This window comes from Solanum lycopersicum, chromosome 2, assembly GCF_036512215.1.
Source record: "Solanum lycopersicum chromosome 2, SLM_r2.1".
In the NCBI taxonomy this organism is placed as follows: Eukaryota; Viridiplantae; Streptophyta; class Magnoliopsida; order Solanales; family Solanaceae; genus Solanum; species Solanum lycopersicum.
In genome coordinates, this window is record NC_090801.1 from 55,089,155 (window position 1) to 55,106,273 (window position 17,119).

The 17,119-nt window shown below is 34.2% G+C and overlaps 1 protein-coding gene across 2 annotated transcripts; it reads right to left on the minus strand.

Annotated features, from left to right (window-relative positions):
• Positions 1 to 1,088: 1,088 nt before the first annotated feature.
• LOC101255457 (uncharacterized) lies at positions 1,089 to 11,163 on the minus strand. 2 transcript variants are annotated; one of them, XM_004233184.5, is made up of 5 exons: positions 11,029 to 11,163; positions 10,786 to 10,905; positions 3,295 to 3,360; positions 2,157 to 2,612; positions 1,089 to 1,526 (listed from the first exon to the last, which is right to left on the minus strand). In XM_004233184.5, exons 3-5 carry the CDS (start codon positions 3,310 to 3,312, stop codon positions 1,386 to 1,388), a joined length of 615 nt encoding a protein of 204 aa, XP_004233232.1. In that variant the 5' UTR covers positions 3,313 to 3,360; positions 10,786 to 10,905; positions 11,029 to 11,163; the 3' UTR covers positions 1,089 to 1,385. The 2 variants fall into 2 exon arrangements, with proteins under 2 accessions (XP_004233232.1, XP_069149615.1); XM_069293514.1 differs by having other exon boundaries at positions 10,786 to 10,919; positions 11,029 to 11,126.
• Positions 11,164 to 17,119: the final 5,956 nt, after the last annotated feature.

The window sequence follows — 17,119 nt, forward strand, 5'->3', positions numbered from 1 at the left end:
CCATCCAGAAATGTTTGTCATGTTGCGCTTATCGAAAGTCAATTTGACTAATTTTCAAAAGTAAATTAGATCATAGTAATTTGATATTTTAAACAAACAAAATTAGATATTCTAAAACTATATGAAAAGTACTATAAATTACAATTTTTTGCATATTAATATGATGAAAAAATGCATCTTAAACTGTTAGTCAAAGTTTATATAGTTTGACTCTAAAAATAGAAACCATGACAAAAAATACCTTACGGAGGGAGTAATTAGTAACTTGTCCAGTTGGGCAGGTGCCAAGATGACATCATAAATATTGCATTATTATAATTAGTAACTTGTCCAATTGGGCAATTATATATCTTTAAGATACACCATTAAATGGTGCATAGGCAATAGGTTTTGCTCAAAGTTTGAAATTGTTACAATAGTTTTGGTTAAAGTTCAGATATATTTCAAATTCTTTTTTCCTTCTAACATTTTTTTAAAAGAAATAGCAAAATTACCTCAATTATAATAGATACATTTAACCTTTTAAAATTATTTTTCCAAACATTATTACCATTTTATTGAAAATCCCGATCAAAGGAAGTGAAAAAATATTGCATTTGAATTTCAAAATTCAAAACAGAGTTATTTTTTAAAGAAATAATCAAAATTACCCTTTGACTATTATAAATGCATTTAACTTTTTACCTTATTTGTCCATTACCATTTTTTCCTTTTATATTTTGATGAATATTTTTTTTAGTTCGTTACAAATTCATTTCGTTGTTCTCAATGAAAATTCTTTATGATAAATACAGCCACCATCAACAAGATGAATGGATCACCAATACATCATAATGAGATTTTGGCCTATTTTATTTTACAAATCTAGCCCAAAATAAACAATATACTGTTGAAACAGATTGTTATGACATTTATACAAGTTAAAATAAAATATTACATCTAAAAAATAATGTAAACAATTCACAATTTGTTAACTCCATACGTAATTTTCTAGGTAATCTACCCCACCCCACCTCTACTTCAACCATCTTATACTTTAATAATAAGAAATAATCTGCCATGAGTTACTCTATCATCATCCTATGCTATAAGTGTAACAGTTGGCTTCCTTCATAATAGCAAAACATACATAATATCTTCAATTAATAAAGCAACCAAGGCCTCACAGACAAAGCCTCAGTAACAGTCACATATACATAAATTCAACAGAGGGGATAAAGGGAAGAACCTTGTTCAACACTACTCTTAGATGATCTAAAAAAGCAACAACATTATACTGTTCATATATCTAATAAAACACTTCACTAATAATTTGAACAATCTTCGGAACCATAACTAATAAGAAATAGCCCAGAAACTATTGCATATATGCTTCAACCATAGGATCACATATTTTTGGACTCATCATCTGATTCCTCAGAGGACACATCGGTATCTGTGTCAGTAGTTCCAATCACGGCTGCTGCTTCTGAGTTTCTATTAGGGATCACCTCCGCCTCAGTGCTCTTCTTGCTTGATTGTTTTGCCTGTAACAAAATAATACTCCTATCAATCACCAAATTATTTGCATTCAACAAGATTACCGACATCCTAAGCTGGAAAAATACGTAGTCATGAAAGAGGAATTAGGTAGAACAAAATTGATTAGTTGTCGTGGAAACACTAGAATTTGAGAAAGATTTTGCTCCTGTAGCATGAGTTTTTTGTAGTTTATCTACATGAGATTGATATTCCAATCTTTCTAACGGGACCAAGCATGCTGGTGGTACAGGAGGTGAAAAAGCCAACCACACATTAATTACTTGAACACTGCTATTGAAATATAATATATGGTGGATTAACCAAAATTCATAAAGATGGTGGCAATTCATTAGAGTAAGATATAATAAGAAATTTGTTAAGGGATTGTTTGGTTCAAGGGATTAACTGGGTTCTTCCATTATAAATTTTGAGGTTAAACTTATCTCGTATTTGACCGGAAGTATTACCTAAGATCACTGTTATTTCTATACCAAAATCCTGGAATCACTCGTCTCCTAAAAAAGTGGGATTGATATAATCCCTAGTTTTGAACCAAATGACACCTAAGAAAATTATAGGAGTGATGAAGGAAGGAAAAAGATCGAGCAGGTGCATATTTAAATTAATGAATGAACCTGTTCCATAGCACTATCAAGAAGACGCAAAATGACTTCTTGCTCCTCTCTGGTAAGACGAGCCCTTAGCCTAGCTAGTATCTTCAGATCACGAAGCCTCAAATGATGCCTAGGGATTCGTGGTTCTCTGCTAGACGAAGCTGGAGATGGAGGCCGCACGACCAGGCTTCTGGAATTCTGCACATCACCTATTTGCAATTGATGAGCATCTGCTAAGTCAGTGTCAGAAGTTGCTGCAGAAAAAATCTGTTTCTCGGGAATTGAAGAGTCAGTGATAGAACCCTGCTGTTGCTGATACTCAGAAAATAGTACAAATACTTTGCTCTGGGGGGTTCCTTTAACCCAGCCATCTCTGAAATGACCCTTTGTATGGCCTGCTATGGCCTGGCTTGAAGGGAAGTTTTTTTTACAATGGATGCATTGGTACATCCACATACCCTGCTGCCCATTTTGTCCCTGTATTGTTGTTACTTCCATGTTAATCGAAGAAGAGGAATACATATAAAGGAGCTCTAACCAAGTAATTTTTAAAAACAGAGTTGGCATAAAAAAAGTCATTGCATCTTAAAGATATAACAACAAGGAGTACACAATTGCAACTCCGTTATTTTGGTTTTATCTTTTTCTATTTGACCATAAATAATGGAACTCTTAAGTTTCTTTTTTTCAATTGATTTTGTCCTAATAAATAAATAGTTGAAATATTTGCTTTTAAAAGGCAATGATGACTTGTTCCAACTATTTATGGTCCTTGATCCTTCAGGGGTTCAACACATTAGGTAACTCCATCACTAGGTTAAGAAAGCAGGTAGAGTTACAAACTTAAAAAGTATATGTACCAATCAAGGGTTTATAGAATCTTAAGAGTATGGTATTTTCCCTATTTTCTCTTGGTAGAGAGATATGACCAGTCAGCTTAGAGTTTATGAACCAGGGAACCTTATCACAGAATAGAATTAGGATGTGACATATATTGTTCATTCCTTCCAATGATTCTTCTTACTTGTCATATGTAGGATTTTCATTCCCTAATTACCTTATAAGAGAAGGGATATTATATTCACTGAAACTCTACCCAAGTATTGCATTATTTCCTATTTGTTTCACAATTCACTCTATTCCCTGATGACAATCATACCTGGTTCTGATGAGGCATCACTGATATCTCATTAAATGAAGAGAAGAAGACAACTGTAGTAAATATCTGCAGATTACAGACAAGGGTTAGTGAAGGATAAGAGAAATGTTTATTTGCAATTTTTAAAGCAATGGTAGAATTATTTCAATCTATTTAGATCAAATACTACATGGCTTCAGTTAACAGAATCATCAAACATAAATGATGAGGACAAAACAGAAGGACCAAAATAACAAAAAGAGAGGAAAAGAACTGTGGTGAAACTACTCTGCTAGTTAAAGAGACAACGTTCAAAGATTACTTCCAGAATTATGCATGAAAGAGGAGAAAATGTATTAAATCATGGTTGAGTCAAATAGAAACTTTGTAGGTTCCATTTATTTTCCTTTATTTTGGTATTATCCCTTGAAGTAAATGATATTCCACGTACATGTGTTGCCTTTGGTCCCCAATGGTAACCTACTTCAAGAATGGCTAGTAAAATGATAAGACAGTTACAAGAAATATTCCAGCTATATCACTAATTGTCTCAAATTATTAATAACATCCAAGATGGATAGGAAAATAATGACAGAACTAGGTTCTCAAGGCAGACAAATAAATACTTGTTTAAACAAGAGTCCATGATACTCATGACAAAGGTGACATACTTTTTGTCACGAAGAGACAAGTATCAACTGAAAATAATCTTCTGAACACTATTTTATGAGAAGTATGAGCCAACTGAGTATCCTACAGAAGGAGAAGTGAAACAATGCACAACTATAAAATACTAGCTGTCGATCCAGGATGAAAGCTAAGCATAAATCCTTAATCACTTATAATATCAAGTGATTAATTACACTAAGATGAGCTTTCATGCCAGCGTTTAATATTTCTTTCCAATAATGTAGATTCTATTTTCAGAAGATTTAGCAGTATAACTCATGGCAATTAGAGAACAGATTCCCTTTTAAGGCAATGAGAAGTAAACGGTAACAGAAATTTAAATGATCATTTCCTCTCTTTGATCCAACAAGTGAATTTTGCAAAGAAGGAAAGGTAATCCAATTCCGTAAATAAAACTGAGATCAACAGATTGGAAACAGCTAAAAAAATCATGAACTTCCTTATTTTGTATTTCTAAAAACTCGAACAAAAGTTTGGCAAAAGGAGAAATATACATAGCCTCAAACTTAGATGTATTTTCTGTTAGCTAATTGATGCCACTTGGCCCCTATGTAAATGATGTTGATTCCTTGTTAGAATCCATTATTAAATTCAACATTACTTGTCAAAAACCCGAGCCATACACAATTAGAGAGGAGTAAAGTGAAACACTCCTTTCTAGTGGTGTTTGATTGAAAATATTTTTCAGGAGAACTGAAAATAACAACTTTTTTAGAAAAAAAAGACTAATGCCTTGTAAAATGTACAACTCAGCCAAAAATTTGTTTTTTACTGAGTTTCTATGTAGAATCTCCATTAGCTCTTCTAGTTGTAGCACAAAAAGTTCAGATAGTGTCTAATCATGAAGTAGACAAAGTAGGTTCAATTGTATCATTTATGTGGCTTCTTCAGAATAATTTAATTCCAAGTCCTCTGGCCAAGATCGTGGAAAAGATGAGATCCTGAAATGTTTATCATTTTCCAAGCCAGACAGATGAAAACTTGTTTCCACATGAATTTACCCATATCTGCTCATGACAGAGACAACTTTCTTTTTGCTCTGAAGAAGTATCAATAAAAAACACTTTACTTAACATTATTGTATGAGACTAGTATGAGTCAACTGAGTATTCGACAGAGAGAGAAATATATGTTACTTGTTAACCAAAATAAAAGTTTCTTTACTATCATAAGGGTCACTTCACCTTTAGTTTATTTATCCATGTATGACTTACCCTTGTTCTTATTTCACATTCTATGCCGTATAAAAATAAGTAAACAGAAAAAGTTTTCCATACAATACATGAGTATTATTTCTCAACGGTTGTTTTCTCTCGTGATTGAGCCTCACACTCCGTCCAATGGGACACCAGTAGACCTGGCACGGCGCCACTGGTAGATAAAAACATTGATACTACTATGGTGACCTTAGCTGTGGAGGAAATTCCACAGAAATCTAACATTCTGAAGCAATTCAATCGACCGTTAAGTGCTATCCCAAGCCTAGAAACCAGCGACTTGGGAATCCACAAGTGAAAGCTCGTTATGATACTAACAATTGCATGCCGACAATCATTTTCAAATCAAGCGATTACTATGGAATTACTGCTGAAGAGTGAAACTAACTCTGGTGGGTAAATTCATGACTAGGCCACAAATTTATCAGAGGTGAAGTTAAGATTTGAGTTTACGATTTTTGCGTTATGTTTATAGATTTTTCCAATGAGGAAGATTTAAAAAATGTTTGGTATAACCGATCTATTCAAATAGACGGTCAAGTGATGTGGCTAGAGAAATGCACTCCACCATTCAGATCAGATGAGGAATCTCCTGTAGTCCCTATCTGGGTGCTTTTGCTGGAACTCCATTCCACTGTCACGGATGGAATTGCGTAAAATAAATTGCAGTACCAATGAGGACTCTCCTATAGTAACTAAATTTTGTAGAAATTGCAAAATCTTGGGGCACTCAATAACTCAACGTAGAGAATTAGAACAGAAGAGGGCAGAGAAGAGGGTTCCTACTGGAAAGAATGCTATAGTTGCTGATCAAGCTTAGATAAATTGTACTAAGGAAAAAAGGATGGCTGATGACAACAAATGTGCGGATAAAAATGATCAGCTACGGACGGATGGTTCCAACAAAGACGGCTTCAGGGCCTAAGCGTGCTTAGCGCACCTTCGATGACGCTGATTGAATTCTGAGCCCATAAGCTATTAATGAATACTCTGTTCAGCCTTTTCCATATCCTTTTGCTAGATGTCCAGTTGTTGCACCTTCTGTATTTAGGACCTGTTTACCCAATATCAACCACGCCACAAGAGTCCATATATTCAGAGAAATCAAAACTATCATTTTGTCCTTTAAAACACCTAGCATTCCTTTCTTTTACCATAGGGTCCCCAATATTCAGGGGGATAGTCGTCCACCAGTCTTCACTTTTCCCTCTGCTGCCAATTCTTGTCCGGCTATTAAAGAGCTCAATGGTTGTCCTTGGCATCACCCAGCTAACCCCTAGTATACTTTTTTTTGAGAATGATAACCTTTTTTTCCTATTTATCCACAGGTATACTACATCAAAGTAGCCCCCCTCCAAAAGTATTACAAACTAGACTGACTCCATCTGTTCTTTTTGTCACAAATAATCTATAACATCAAAAAGTTCTTCTGACTGTACTAAAACTTTCTGTTTACACCAAAAACAATAAAGAGCTATACAATTCATCTTAAAATTCTGCAAATTGTTCTTCTTGCCCTCAAAACTTCTTTGATTCCTTTCTTTCCACACTGTCCACCATATACAAGCTGGGACAATCCTCCATCTCTCCTCCTTAATTGTAGTGTTGCCTATATTGATCCAACAATTTAGGAGTTGTGCTATTTTTCTTGGTTTCACCCAAGTGATCTTCCTAAGGCTGCTGAATATTCTCCATAATTGATTTGTCCATTTGCAATGCAGAAAGAGATGGTCAACTATCTCTGCCTGTTCCTCACACAATAGAATCTTGAACATAGTTGGAACTTCCTCTTCTTTATATTTTCTTGTGACAGCACTGCTTCCTTTGCTAGTAACCATGTGAAGCAGTTTACCTTGTATGGGATTTTATCATCTGCCATGGCCAGAGCTCCATCCTGTCATTTGAATTTGAATGATGGAGATCTTTGTAAGCTGACTTGACACTGAAGACCCCTTTGCTGTCGATTTCCACACAACCTTGTCTTCTTCCCTACTCAGAGTACTAAATTGTGCCATTGTATCATGGAAGGTCACAATGTTCCCCATCTCCCAATCATTTAAATTCTTCCTAAGATGTAAGTTCCACCCCTGTCCTGTCCACATTTCAGCCAGAGTTGCATTTGTTGCAAGCTCAGTGTACATAAGTCCGGGAATAATAGTTTCAGGATTCTTTGGGCTATCCATTTGTCCTCCCAAAATGACACCTTCATTCCATTACCCAACTGGAATCTGATTCTAGAACGAAACGAGCCCAAAGATTTCTTACTGATCTCCAGATACCATATTCATATGGTGTAGTTACCATCTTTGTCATCCACCTTTTCTCCATTTCAAATTTTGCCCTAATCACCTCTCTCCACATATTCCACAATTTTGAAGCTGCTATACCATGAATGAACAAATGATTATTTACTTCAGCTTTCTACTCACACATAAGCATCTTGAGCAAAACTGCATCCCCCCCCCCCCCTTTTCAGTTTCAAAAAAAAAAACTGCATCCCCTTTTTTGTAATGCCTCATGGGTAAGGCAAACTTTTCTTATGACCAACCACGCAAAACATGCTACTTTTAATGGGTTTCTCGTCTTCCACACTAGCTTCCAAGGCCACTTGTTAGTATCGACTGATTAACATTCATTACCAGTAGCAAGATTTAGCAAGATTTAACTATGACATTCCTATGTTATGTAGCTTCCAAATTCGTTTATCCTTTCTTTGAGACATGGCTGGTGGGGTGTTAAGAACCTCAAGTAGCCCGCCCACATCCCATCCATTCAGAAGCCCTCCTGAACACTAAGTTCTACTCTTGTTGGCTCCATACTTGAGCAACAGTAGCAAATCTTTGTAAGCTCAGGGTGTAGAGGTTTGGGAATAAGTTCATTGGGCTATCATACCCTTTCCAGATTTCATTTCAGAAATATGTTTTCAGACCATTTCCCACATTAGTATAGATATTGTTATTAAACTGTGGCCACAGCCTTCTTAACGGACTTCCACCCACAGCATTGAAACGACCCCTTCACCTTCTCAGTAGTCCATTTGCTAAACAAGCCATATTTTTCTGCTGCGAATTTTCTCCATAGGGCTCTATCTCCCGTACAAAATCTCCATAGCCATTTTTACAGCAAGCATTTATTCTGGATGCAAAGATTTCTCATGCCAAGGCCACATTGTTTTCTGCTCAAAGTGAGTATCTCCCATTTCACCAGGTTGTAGCCTCTCTATTCTTTGTTCCTTGCCAAATGAAGGATCTTCTCATTTTGTTGATTCTCTTCATAGTGTTCTTGGGTATTGGAAATAGGCTCATTATGTAGATAGGTTGCCCATCTAAAACTGACTTGATGACAGTCAACCTACCCCGTAGTGGAAGTATTGACTATTTCATCTTGATAGCCTTTTCACACATCTCTCCATCACCTCGATTCCATGCCTCCAACTCCTTGTTCATGGCCCCCCAGAGACAATCCTAGGTACTTTGTAAGCCGAGAGGCTATCTGACATCCCAGATTCTCAGCTAGACTTTGTTAATTGTCTACCTGATAAATTGGGAAGAGAAAACTTTTCGACTAGTTAACATAAAGTCCTGAAAATGCCCTCAAATATTGTAAGGATTGCTCTTAAGTGTCTAATTGGTCCACTTTTGCTTCACAAAAACCCGAGCATCATCTGCATAAAAAAGATGTTTGATTTCAAGATCTTCACCTCTCCCTATATGAGCATTGAATCCTTTTACCCAACTATTTACCTTGAACATGTGGTGCAGACCCTCCATAGTAAGTAGGAACAAAAAAGGCGACATAGGGTCTCCTTGTCTAAGACCTCTATGGGATTGAAAAAATCCAACCGGTTTACCATTTATAATGAGTGAGAACCTTACATTCGAGATGCAAAACTGTATCCAGCAATTCCATTTCTCTCCAAAGCCCATGTCTATCAAAATTTTTAGCAAGAAATTCCAATTAACATGATCATAAGCCTATTGAATATCTAGCTAGTATATGATGCATGGTTTCTTCTGTTTTACCCTAGAGTCGACCATTTCATTAGCCAGAAGAGCAGCATTCATGATTCATCTTCCTTTCAAGAATGCCATTTGATCCCAACCAGCTTCCCTATAACCATTTTCAATCTTTCAGTGATCAGCTTAGAAATGGTCATGTACACCCCTCAAATTGATCTGATTGGTCTGAAACCCTTTTCAATGCACATCTTCTACAGAGGTGACACTAAACAATTGATATTTCACTTTATCATAATTTTTTCCAATCTCATTGCTCATATATTTGTCATTCATGCTTATAATTGTTAGTTTTGAACTAGATATATGTGTATATATATACTTGTATCTTTTTCTCCCTTTGCGCCTATTTTCACTAAGTCCATATTTTATTTGCACTTGAAGCACCACCATCCTTTGAGATTTTTGTGATTTTTGCTTTAATAACACTGATGACCACTTCAAGACTGTGAGGCACTTGCCCAGGGCTGGCTCTGATCATAAGCCCATGCTGCTGAAATGTGATAATGAGCAAACTACTGGAATGAAGTATTTCAAATTCCTGGATTTCTAGATAACACAACCTGATTTCCAAGAGATAGTGAGTATTGAATGATCAAGAAATTGAGGGTAATCCTACGTGGAGATTACAACAGAAGCTCAAAGAACTGGGACAGAGATTATCTCAATGGTCTAGAGAGAAAATTGGAGATGTTCATTTTCAAGCTTATATATGGGAGCCCAAAATGCAACTATTGAAGAAGCAGATGTGCTGGTAGATCTGCAACCAGAACAGATTCTACACGGAGAACGGAGCAGCATATTATGTGGTACCTCAAAGTATCTAGTGGATAAAACTTTTCCTAACTGCAAGATGGAATTCCCAATACAGTGCAACAATCATCATGCGGCCGAAGCCATAGCAGCCAAATATGCCGGGCAATTTGAAAGACAATGGCTTGAGGCAGGACACTATTGATGTTGACTCTATGATTATGGTAGATACGTTGAGGAGCAAGAAAACTAGCAATCTCACTCTCAATCCAATTACTAAGGATATCTTTGTCCTGGTGGATCACGTAAAGGCAACTTTACTCATTGATATCAGGAACCCAATTAGGTCGTAGACAATCTAGCAAAGTGAGCTTTTTCTTTGGAAGACCATCCTGGTGTACACAATGTTGATCATCTACCAGAAAGGGTCAAAGGTCCTAATAGATTGCTTGCAACCACTGTCTTTCCAAAAAATGAAATCTTTTTCTAAAAAAATCTTGTATAAAATAATACATAGTTCCTTCCCTCTAACTTATACAGGTATAAATCATGAGGAAAATTAAAGTAAGAACCTCACATCCTTGAAATAATGTATAATTCTAAAAGAAGAGTAAAATCTCCACATATAGCAAACCAAATGGATACCCAGTAATGAATCACAGTAACATGAATTTTCATGCTAGCATTCAATACTTATATACCCAACAATCTAGATTCTCAATTACATAAAGATTTAGCAGTATATCTCAGTGCAATCAAAAAAAAAAAAAAGAACCATTTTTCCCCTTTTTTTCTTCAATTATGTAGATTAGTAGTCCAATTATCAGTACTTTTACCTTGAAATTGACAATGGGAAAGAGGGTTATAAAGGCAAGCGAAGCCAATTTCTTCAGAAACTTCAGCTCACATGCTAATTTATTCTCCTTTTGGGCAAATGGGTTGTCTTCTTTACACACCTAAACAATCAAAGCTGCTTATATACCCAAAAAATTACAAAGGAAGTGAGAAAACTAAGAACTGAAATTGTGCATAACAGAAACAAAATGCATTTTTTTGCTGTTTTATTAGGGATACGTTACCTTTGTAGGTCTTGCCAAAGCATCATAGAGAAGACCGCCATTTTCTTTTGGCTTAGTGAAGGCTTCTTCTTCTGCTGACAGTTGGATTATTGCAGTGTGAATATAGATTTAACTAAAGTGCATATTTGGTACATAATGTTTTAGGAAGTTCAATTTGATCCCTAAAATGTTTTATTCATTTCAATTCCATCCTTAATGTTTTCAATAGGACCACCTAATTAGGTTGGTGGATTATTTTACTAATGAAAAAATAAATTTGCTAAAGGGAAAGAGGGTGTGCATTAATGATTATGTCTAAAGACAGATTCAGAATTTAAAGATTATCGTTGTTACTATTTTATCTAATAGATATATCTAGCAATACGAAAAAAGATTAAATAGTAATGATAGATTGGTTGGTTAGCTTTTTTGTTTATTCAATTAGGTTTTCTATTCATGAATAAATGAGTTCGATTTTTTAATTTAGTTATTACTTTGATTAAATTATATTATTGAATAAAATTGTATTTTTTTAAAATAAAGTACTTTAAGACCGTTCTTGATGAAATTTTCTCAAAAAGTAGCTTAATTATTACTCTTTTTACGTCAAAGATTAACCGGCATTTGATATTGTATCACATTATATTGATATGGAAAAAATACAAGTTATCATCATATGGTTGTTAAATATCTAAATATTTTAAAGACTTAATTCATCTGAGACCCTTTAAAGTTGTCCGCATAATTCACTTAGGCACTTCAACTAAGGCTCATACATATTGAACACTTTTATCTATTCATATTTGTTCCTATTAGACATTTTTCGATAATAAAAAAAAAAGTATGTGTAATGCACTTGATGTGATGTGGCAAAATGACAAATTAAAAGATAACATGTGGCATAGGGTCCAACAATTATAGAAAAAAAGAATTTTAAGTTTAAAAAAATGAAAATTATTTCAAATAAATTTTTTCATCTATTTTAAAAAAATAAATAAATGAGAAACTCAACCCTACTCATCCCCTACTCTTTTTCATCTTCTTTCTAACAAGATTTTCTTTCTCAAACGATAAAATTCAATATCCTTATTAATTGCTTTTATAATTATTTTTTATTCCTAATACGTGAGTTCATAAGATATTCAAAGACTAATACAAGAGTGATAAAGAAAGAAAGTCTTTCAACCGTCTTGAAATCGATAGCAAAGATTAATCGAGAGAACCTAAATTATTTTTATTGAACCAATCTGATATTATTTTTGATAATTTTAATGGGTTTATATTTTAATTTGAATGGTAATATTTGTTCGAAGGTGACCCAAATGGACGACAATCGGCTAGTTTTTCAGTCAGATGTTTTCTCTTTTTTTTTCCTTTAAATTCACTTAGTCAATTCAATTTTTATTGTTTTTGATAAATATAGAAAAGAAATAGAAAAAAGAAAGAAAAAAGTGTGCAAGTCTTCTTGTTCTCTTTGGTGAAGAAGACGAGTTGAAAGGGGTGGGGTGGGTTTTTTTTTTCTTTTTTGTTTTTGTTTTAACAAATTGTTTTACTTTTAAATTATTTTTTTGAAAAAATTAAACTATTTAAATGCCAAGTGGCAAAAAGTATTAAGTTTTTTTTGAAAAAAAAAATATTTAACGTTTTTTCACGCACTTAGCTGAAATGAAAAACATTTTTTTTGCACATCAACATTTTGTGTTTAATAGGTATATTTTTTGAACTATTTAGATGTTCAATAGGTAATAGTCATAGTTGAGGTGTCTATGTGAAATATGCAGACAACTTTAAGGGGCTGCAGATGACTTTGACCTATTTTAAAATATAAGTTATTTTAATCAACTTTCAAATATTAGTTAAATCAACTTTTGAAAAAGGAAAAGTATCATATAAGTATCAATTCACGAAGGAAGTACATTTCTGGTTGACTATACTACCAAAAAGATGTTTAATGTCTACCATAAATTAAATTTTAATATCAAGATCTAAGATTCTAAAATCTTCACATACCTTAGTAAAAAAATATAGTATATTTTTTTCATTAGAACAGATTATATTTATATAATTTTTAAGCTACCTCATATTGTATTTACCCTAATTAAATCCTCGCCGCCTAATAAATCACATATGAGAATCTTCTATTTGACTTGGAGATCAGTGATAATACATTTCAAGTATTTGCATAAGGAAAGGCTATATATTTTATCATGTAAAAACGTCGAGTTTTTTTTTGTTTATTTTCTATATATATGTTTGAAAGGATGCAGTTTGTTTTAATCGTACTTTTGAGTGATCTAAAAAGGCAATGATATTCCTTATAGATTTGTACAACACTTCACGAATAATTTTTTTAAAATTCTCAAAATTATAATGATGATAATATGTTAGATGAAAATAAAAAATTCTGACACCTTTAGTAAAACATAACGAAGAAACTATATCATATGATAATTTAGCCATATGATCACATATTGTTTGGACTAGTCATTCGAGTTCTCCATGGTGTCAACATCAACATCTTTGAAGTTTCAAAAGTGGGTGCTTTTGAACCCTTGTTTGGTTTGGGATCACTTCAACCTGAAACATTATTTTTAAGTTTTAAATAATTTTGAATAAAATTATTTTTCATTATTCAACCAAACAACACATAAGTATCTTTATGATAATAAACACCCAAATAGTTTTAATTCTATTTTGTATGGAGAAGTTTAAATTTTAGAGGGGAAGCATAGAGTTATAAGTATAGAGTCAAATGGGGAAAATTTAATGACGTTGAAAAGAGGACTCAAAAACCTTTAATTTGATAGGAATATGTCATCTAATTCAGTTTGTGATGAGTGATATGATTGTTGAAGTTGAGACAAAACTCAAGATCTGATGGATGACTTGTACATACCACTAAACACATCATACAAGTCAGCACGAGTAGTTTAGTGGCTTGTCCAGGTGACCTTCACCTTGGCTGCCTTGGGTAGTCCTTCGCGATGCTCAAAATGGGTCGTGAACCCTTAAATAGATCATCTAGGATGCCCTTAAGATTTGATGGATGACTTGTATAGACCACTAAGCACATCATACAAGTCAACACATTTTATTTAGTGGCTTGTCTAGGTGACCTTCACCTTGGCTGCCTTGGACAGTCCTTCACGATGCCTAAAAAGGGTCGTGAACCCTTAAACAGGTCGTCTAGGGTGTCGTGAAGGGTTTATGGTCCAGTTTGGGTTCGTGGACTAGCATGTTTCCCTTCTTTAGCACTTTTCAAAGTTCGGTGTGTTACAAAAGATTCAAATTGTAAGAGTAGAGTTGTGAGGTGTTATAGGATGATTCAGGTGTAGCTTAAAATGTTTCAGTCTGTTGCAGAAGTAGTGAATGGCGTATGTAAAGCACATCTAAAAAATAGATTTTATTCCCCGAAACGGATGAAGATATACCACAACTTATTCTTTAGAGAGATAGAATAACGAAGAGTATACATGTCATATTTGTGATATAAAAATTCAAAGCATAACGTACAAGTCATACATAAAAACATCACTTTGAGGCAAAAGGAAGAAGAGTACAATATTTTTTTACCATAACCTCATTGGTACATTATGATTAGTTGTTACTAGGAGTGACAAACGAGTGAGTCGAGTCGAATATGAGTCGATCAAAAGATGAGTTAAGTAAAAATGGGTAAGTTATCCGGCTTGACTCATATTTTAAATGAGTAAAAACGAGTTACCCAATGGATAATATGGGTAACCATATTTACCCATATTATATTAGAGATCTTGTTACCTCCCAAAAAAATAAGATAAAATCCACCAAACCCTACCAGCCCTCACACCCCCTACCCCTTACTAGCCCCCCCCCCCCTCCCTCACACCCACTACCAGACCTCTCCACACCCAATCCAAAAAAAATATTTTTTTTAAAAAAAAAAGTTACAACATCATCCCCCTACCCACCTACCCCCTTACCTCCTACCAGCCCCCACTACCCACCTCCATAACCCCTACCAGTCCCCCCAACCCTTATCACCACCACCACCCCACCCCACCACCCCGAAAAAAACTTTCTTACTACCCTACCCTTTATCACTTTTTTTTTACTTTTACCCATTTTATCCATTTAACTACCCATTTTTAATTGGGTAATATGGGTATTACTCGTTTTAAATGAGTTGGATACCCAATTCATTTAAAATGAAAACTATGAATGGATACCCATATTATTTATCCATTTTGTCACCCCTAATTGTTACTGATTTCCTCGACGGAAATAACAACTAAAGTATCTTTTTCTTAAAGATACAAAATTGTGTAATCATCTTTGTGATACAAAATATCAAATCTACTAACGGCAAATCTCCCTGAAGAACTCTAGTTAACTTTTTATTTTTATTGATGTTGTTGTGCAATTTAATAAATTGAGTTGGAACTCTTGAAGAGTTTTCAAAAGCAATAGATATGAACAACTGAAAGAAGTTGAAATGAAAAACTTGTAGAATTCGATTGGTCCTTGTAACGACCCTATTGGTCGTTATTGGTAAGCTAAATGTAAGAGAAAGTGGGTAAGAAAACTTTTGGATTGAGGAATTCTAATTTTCAGGCTAGGCTTGGATGGAATCTAAGCGAGGTGAAGTCTAGGATAATCCGAGATAGAATTGGCAAAATGTCTTAGTTTGAGTTGAGTTTCCTTTTATCTAAAATGTTAAGGAACTTATATGACTTTTCAAAATTAAATTCGGGCAAGTAAATCTCTCGATATGTAAGTTGGTGTGAAGGTGTTGGTTTAAAACATCAAAATTTAAAGGTAAGTTGCGAAATAGGACAAAATAAGAGGATCTCCAAGTTTCTATCTCGTGTTTTGGATATAATCAACCCAAAAATGTGTACAATTACATAGAGAAAAAGAAACCTACATGTTTTGGACTATGGTATTACACCCCAAAAAATGTGTAAAGTTATTTAGATAAAAAAGAATTTGTTATTTTGTACTATGATTTTACACCCCAAAAATGTGGTTATATATAGGATTTGGACTACGTTTGACACTATAACACCTTGAAAATCGATAAATGAGTTAGAAGCTAAAAATTCGTAGAAACGTTACTGGTGCCATTTTGAACGAAACCACCTATGGTATGTGATAGTGGTCGTAGAAGCTGAGTTGGAAAACTGAACATGTCAACTCTTAAATGAGTACCTACAAACCAATAGGACATTCCATATGAAGTTGTACGGTCATAGATCAGGGCTTGTATAAGAGATATAGACTTAAAAAAATTGATGAACCTTGGATCTATAATCGGGACTAAAGATCGTACAAAGTCCTATGGTACATAACCCAGGGCTCGTAGAAAGGAGAGTGGACTTAAGGAAAATTTTGACGATGAGTTGCATATAAGATACCTATGCATCGTTGATTATGTTGTAGACCCTGACTCGTGGAATTTGGTCTAGAAGTTGCTCTCCAATAGTCTTTTTATGGTACACTATGTACAAGCCTATATAAACCATACACAGTGCTCATAGAAGTGATGCAATTGTTTTTAAGTGGGGTTAGTTCAGTTTCTATCCACCCATTCTAAGTTTAAACCCCCGGTGTAGTTTGACCTTAAAGTTCTCATAAACACTTTTATGGCTTGGAGCAAGGATTCAATGGGAGAAAGCTAGGGTTTTCGAGTTCTAATTTCTTAATCATGAGATCATGATACTTTATGCATTTAGATATTTGCATTGTTGTTCATGCTTATATTTTCAAATGAACCCTAATTAATGAGATTTTATTGAAAGTTGTTGTGGTATTAATTACTTAGATTGATTTTGGAATTTAAAGAGATTCCAAGAGTAATTTAAAACAACATTGAGAGGAGTATTAAGGGAACTTTAATGATCCTAAATGTATAATTTTTACATTTAGAAAGAAAGTATTATTTCTAGAAAAGAATAAAAAGTTTTCAAAAGCATTTCGGATAGATAAAGTAAAGTAAAGTTATCCCTTAAAGAGGGTCTTTTGAGTATCAATGAGTATTTTATATGAGCATACATATTTATATATTCGAAGTAGTATTGAGCACTGATTTGGAGTAAAAATTAAGATAACTTAAACTCCATAACCTAGGTTG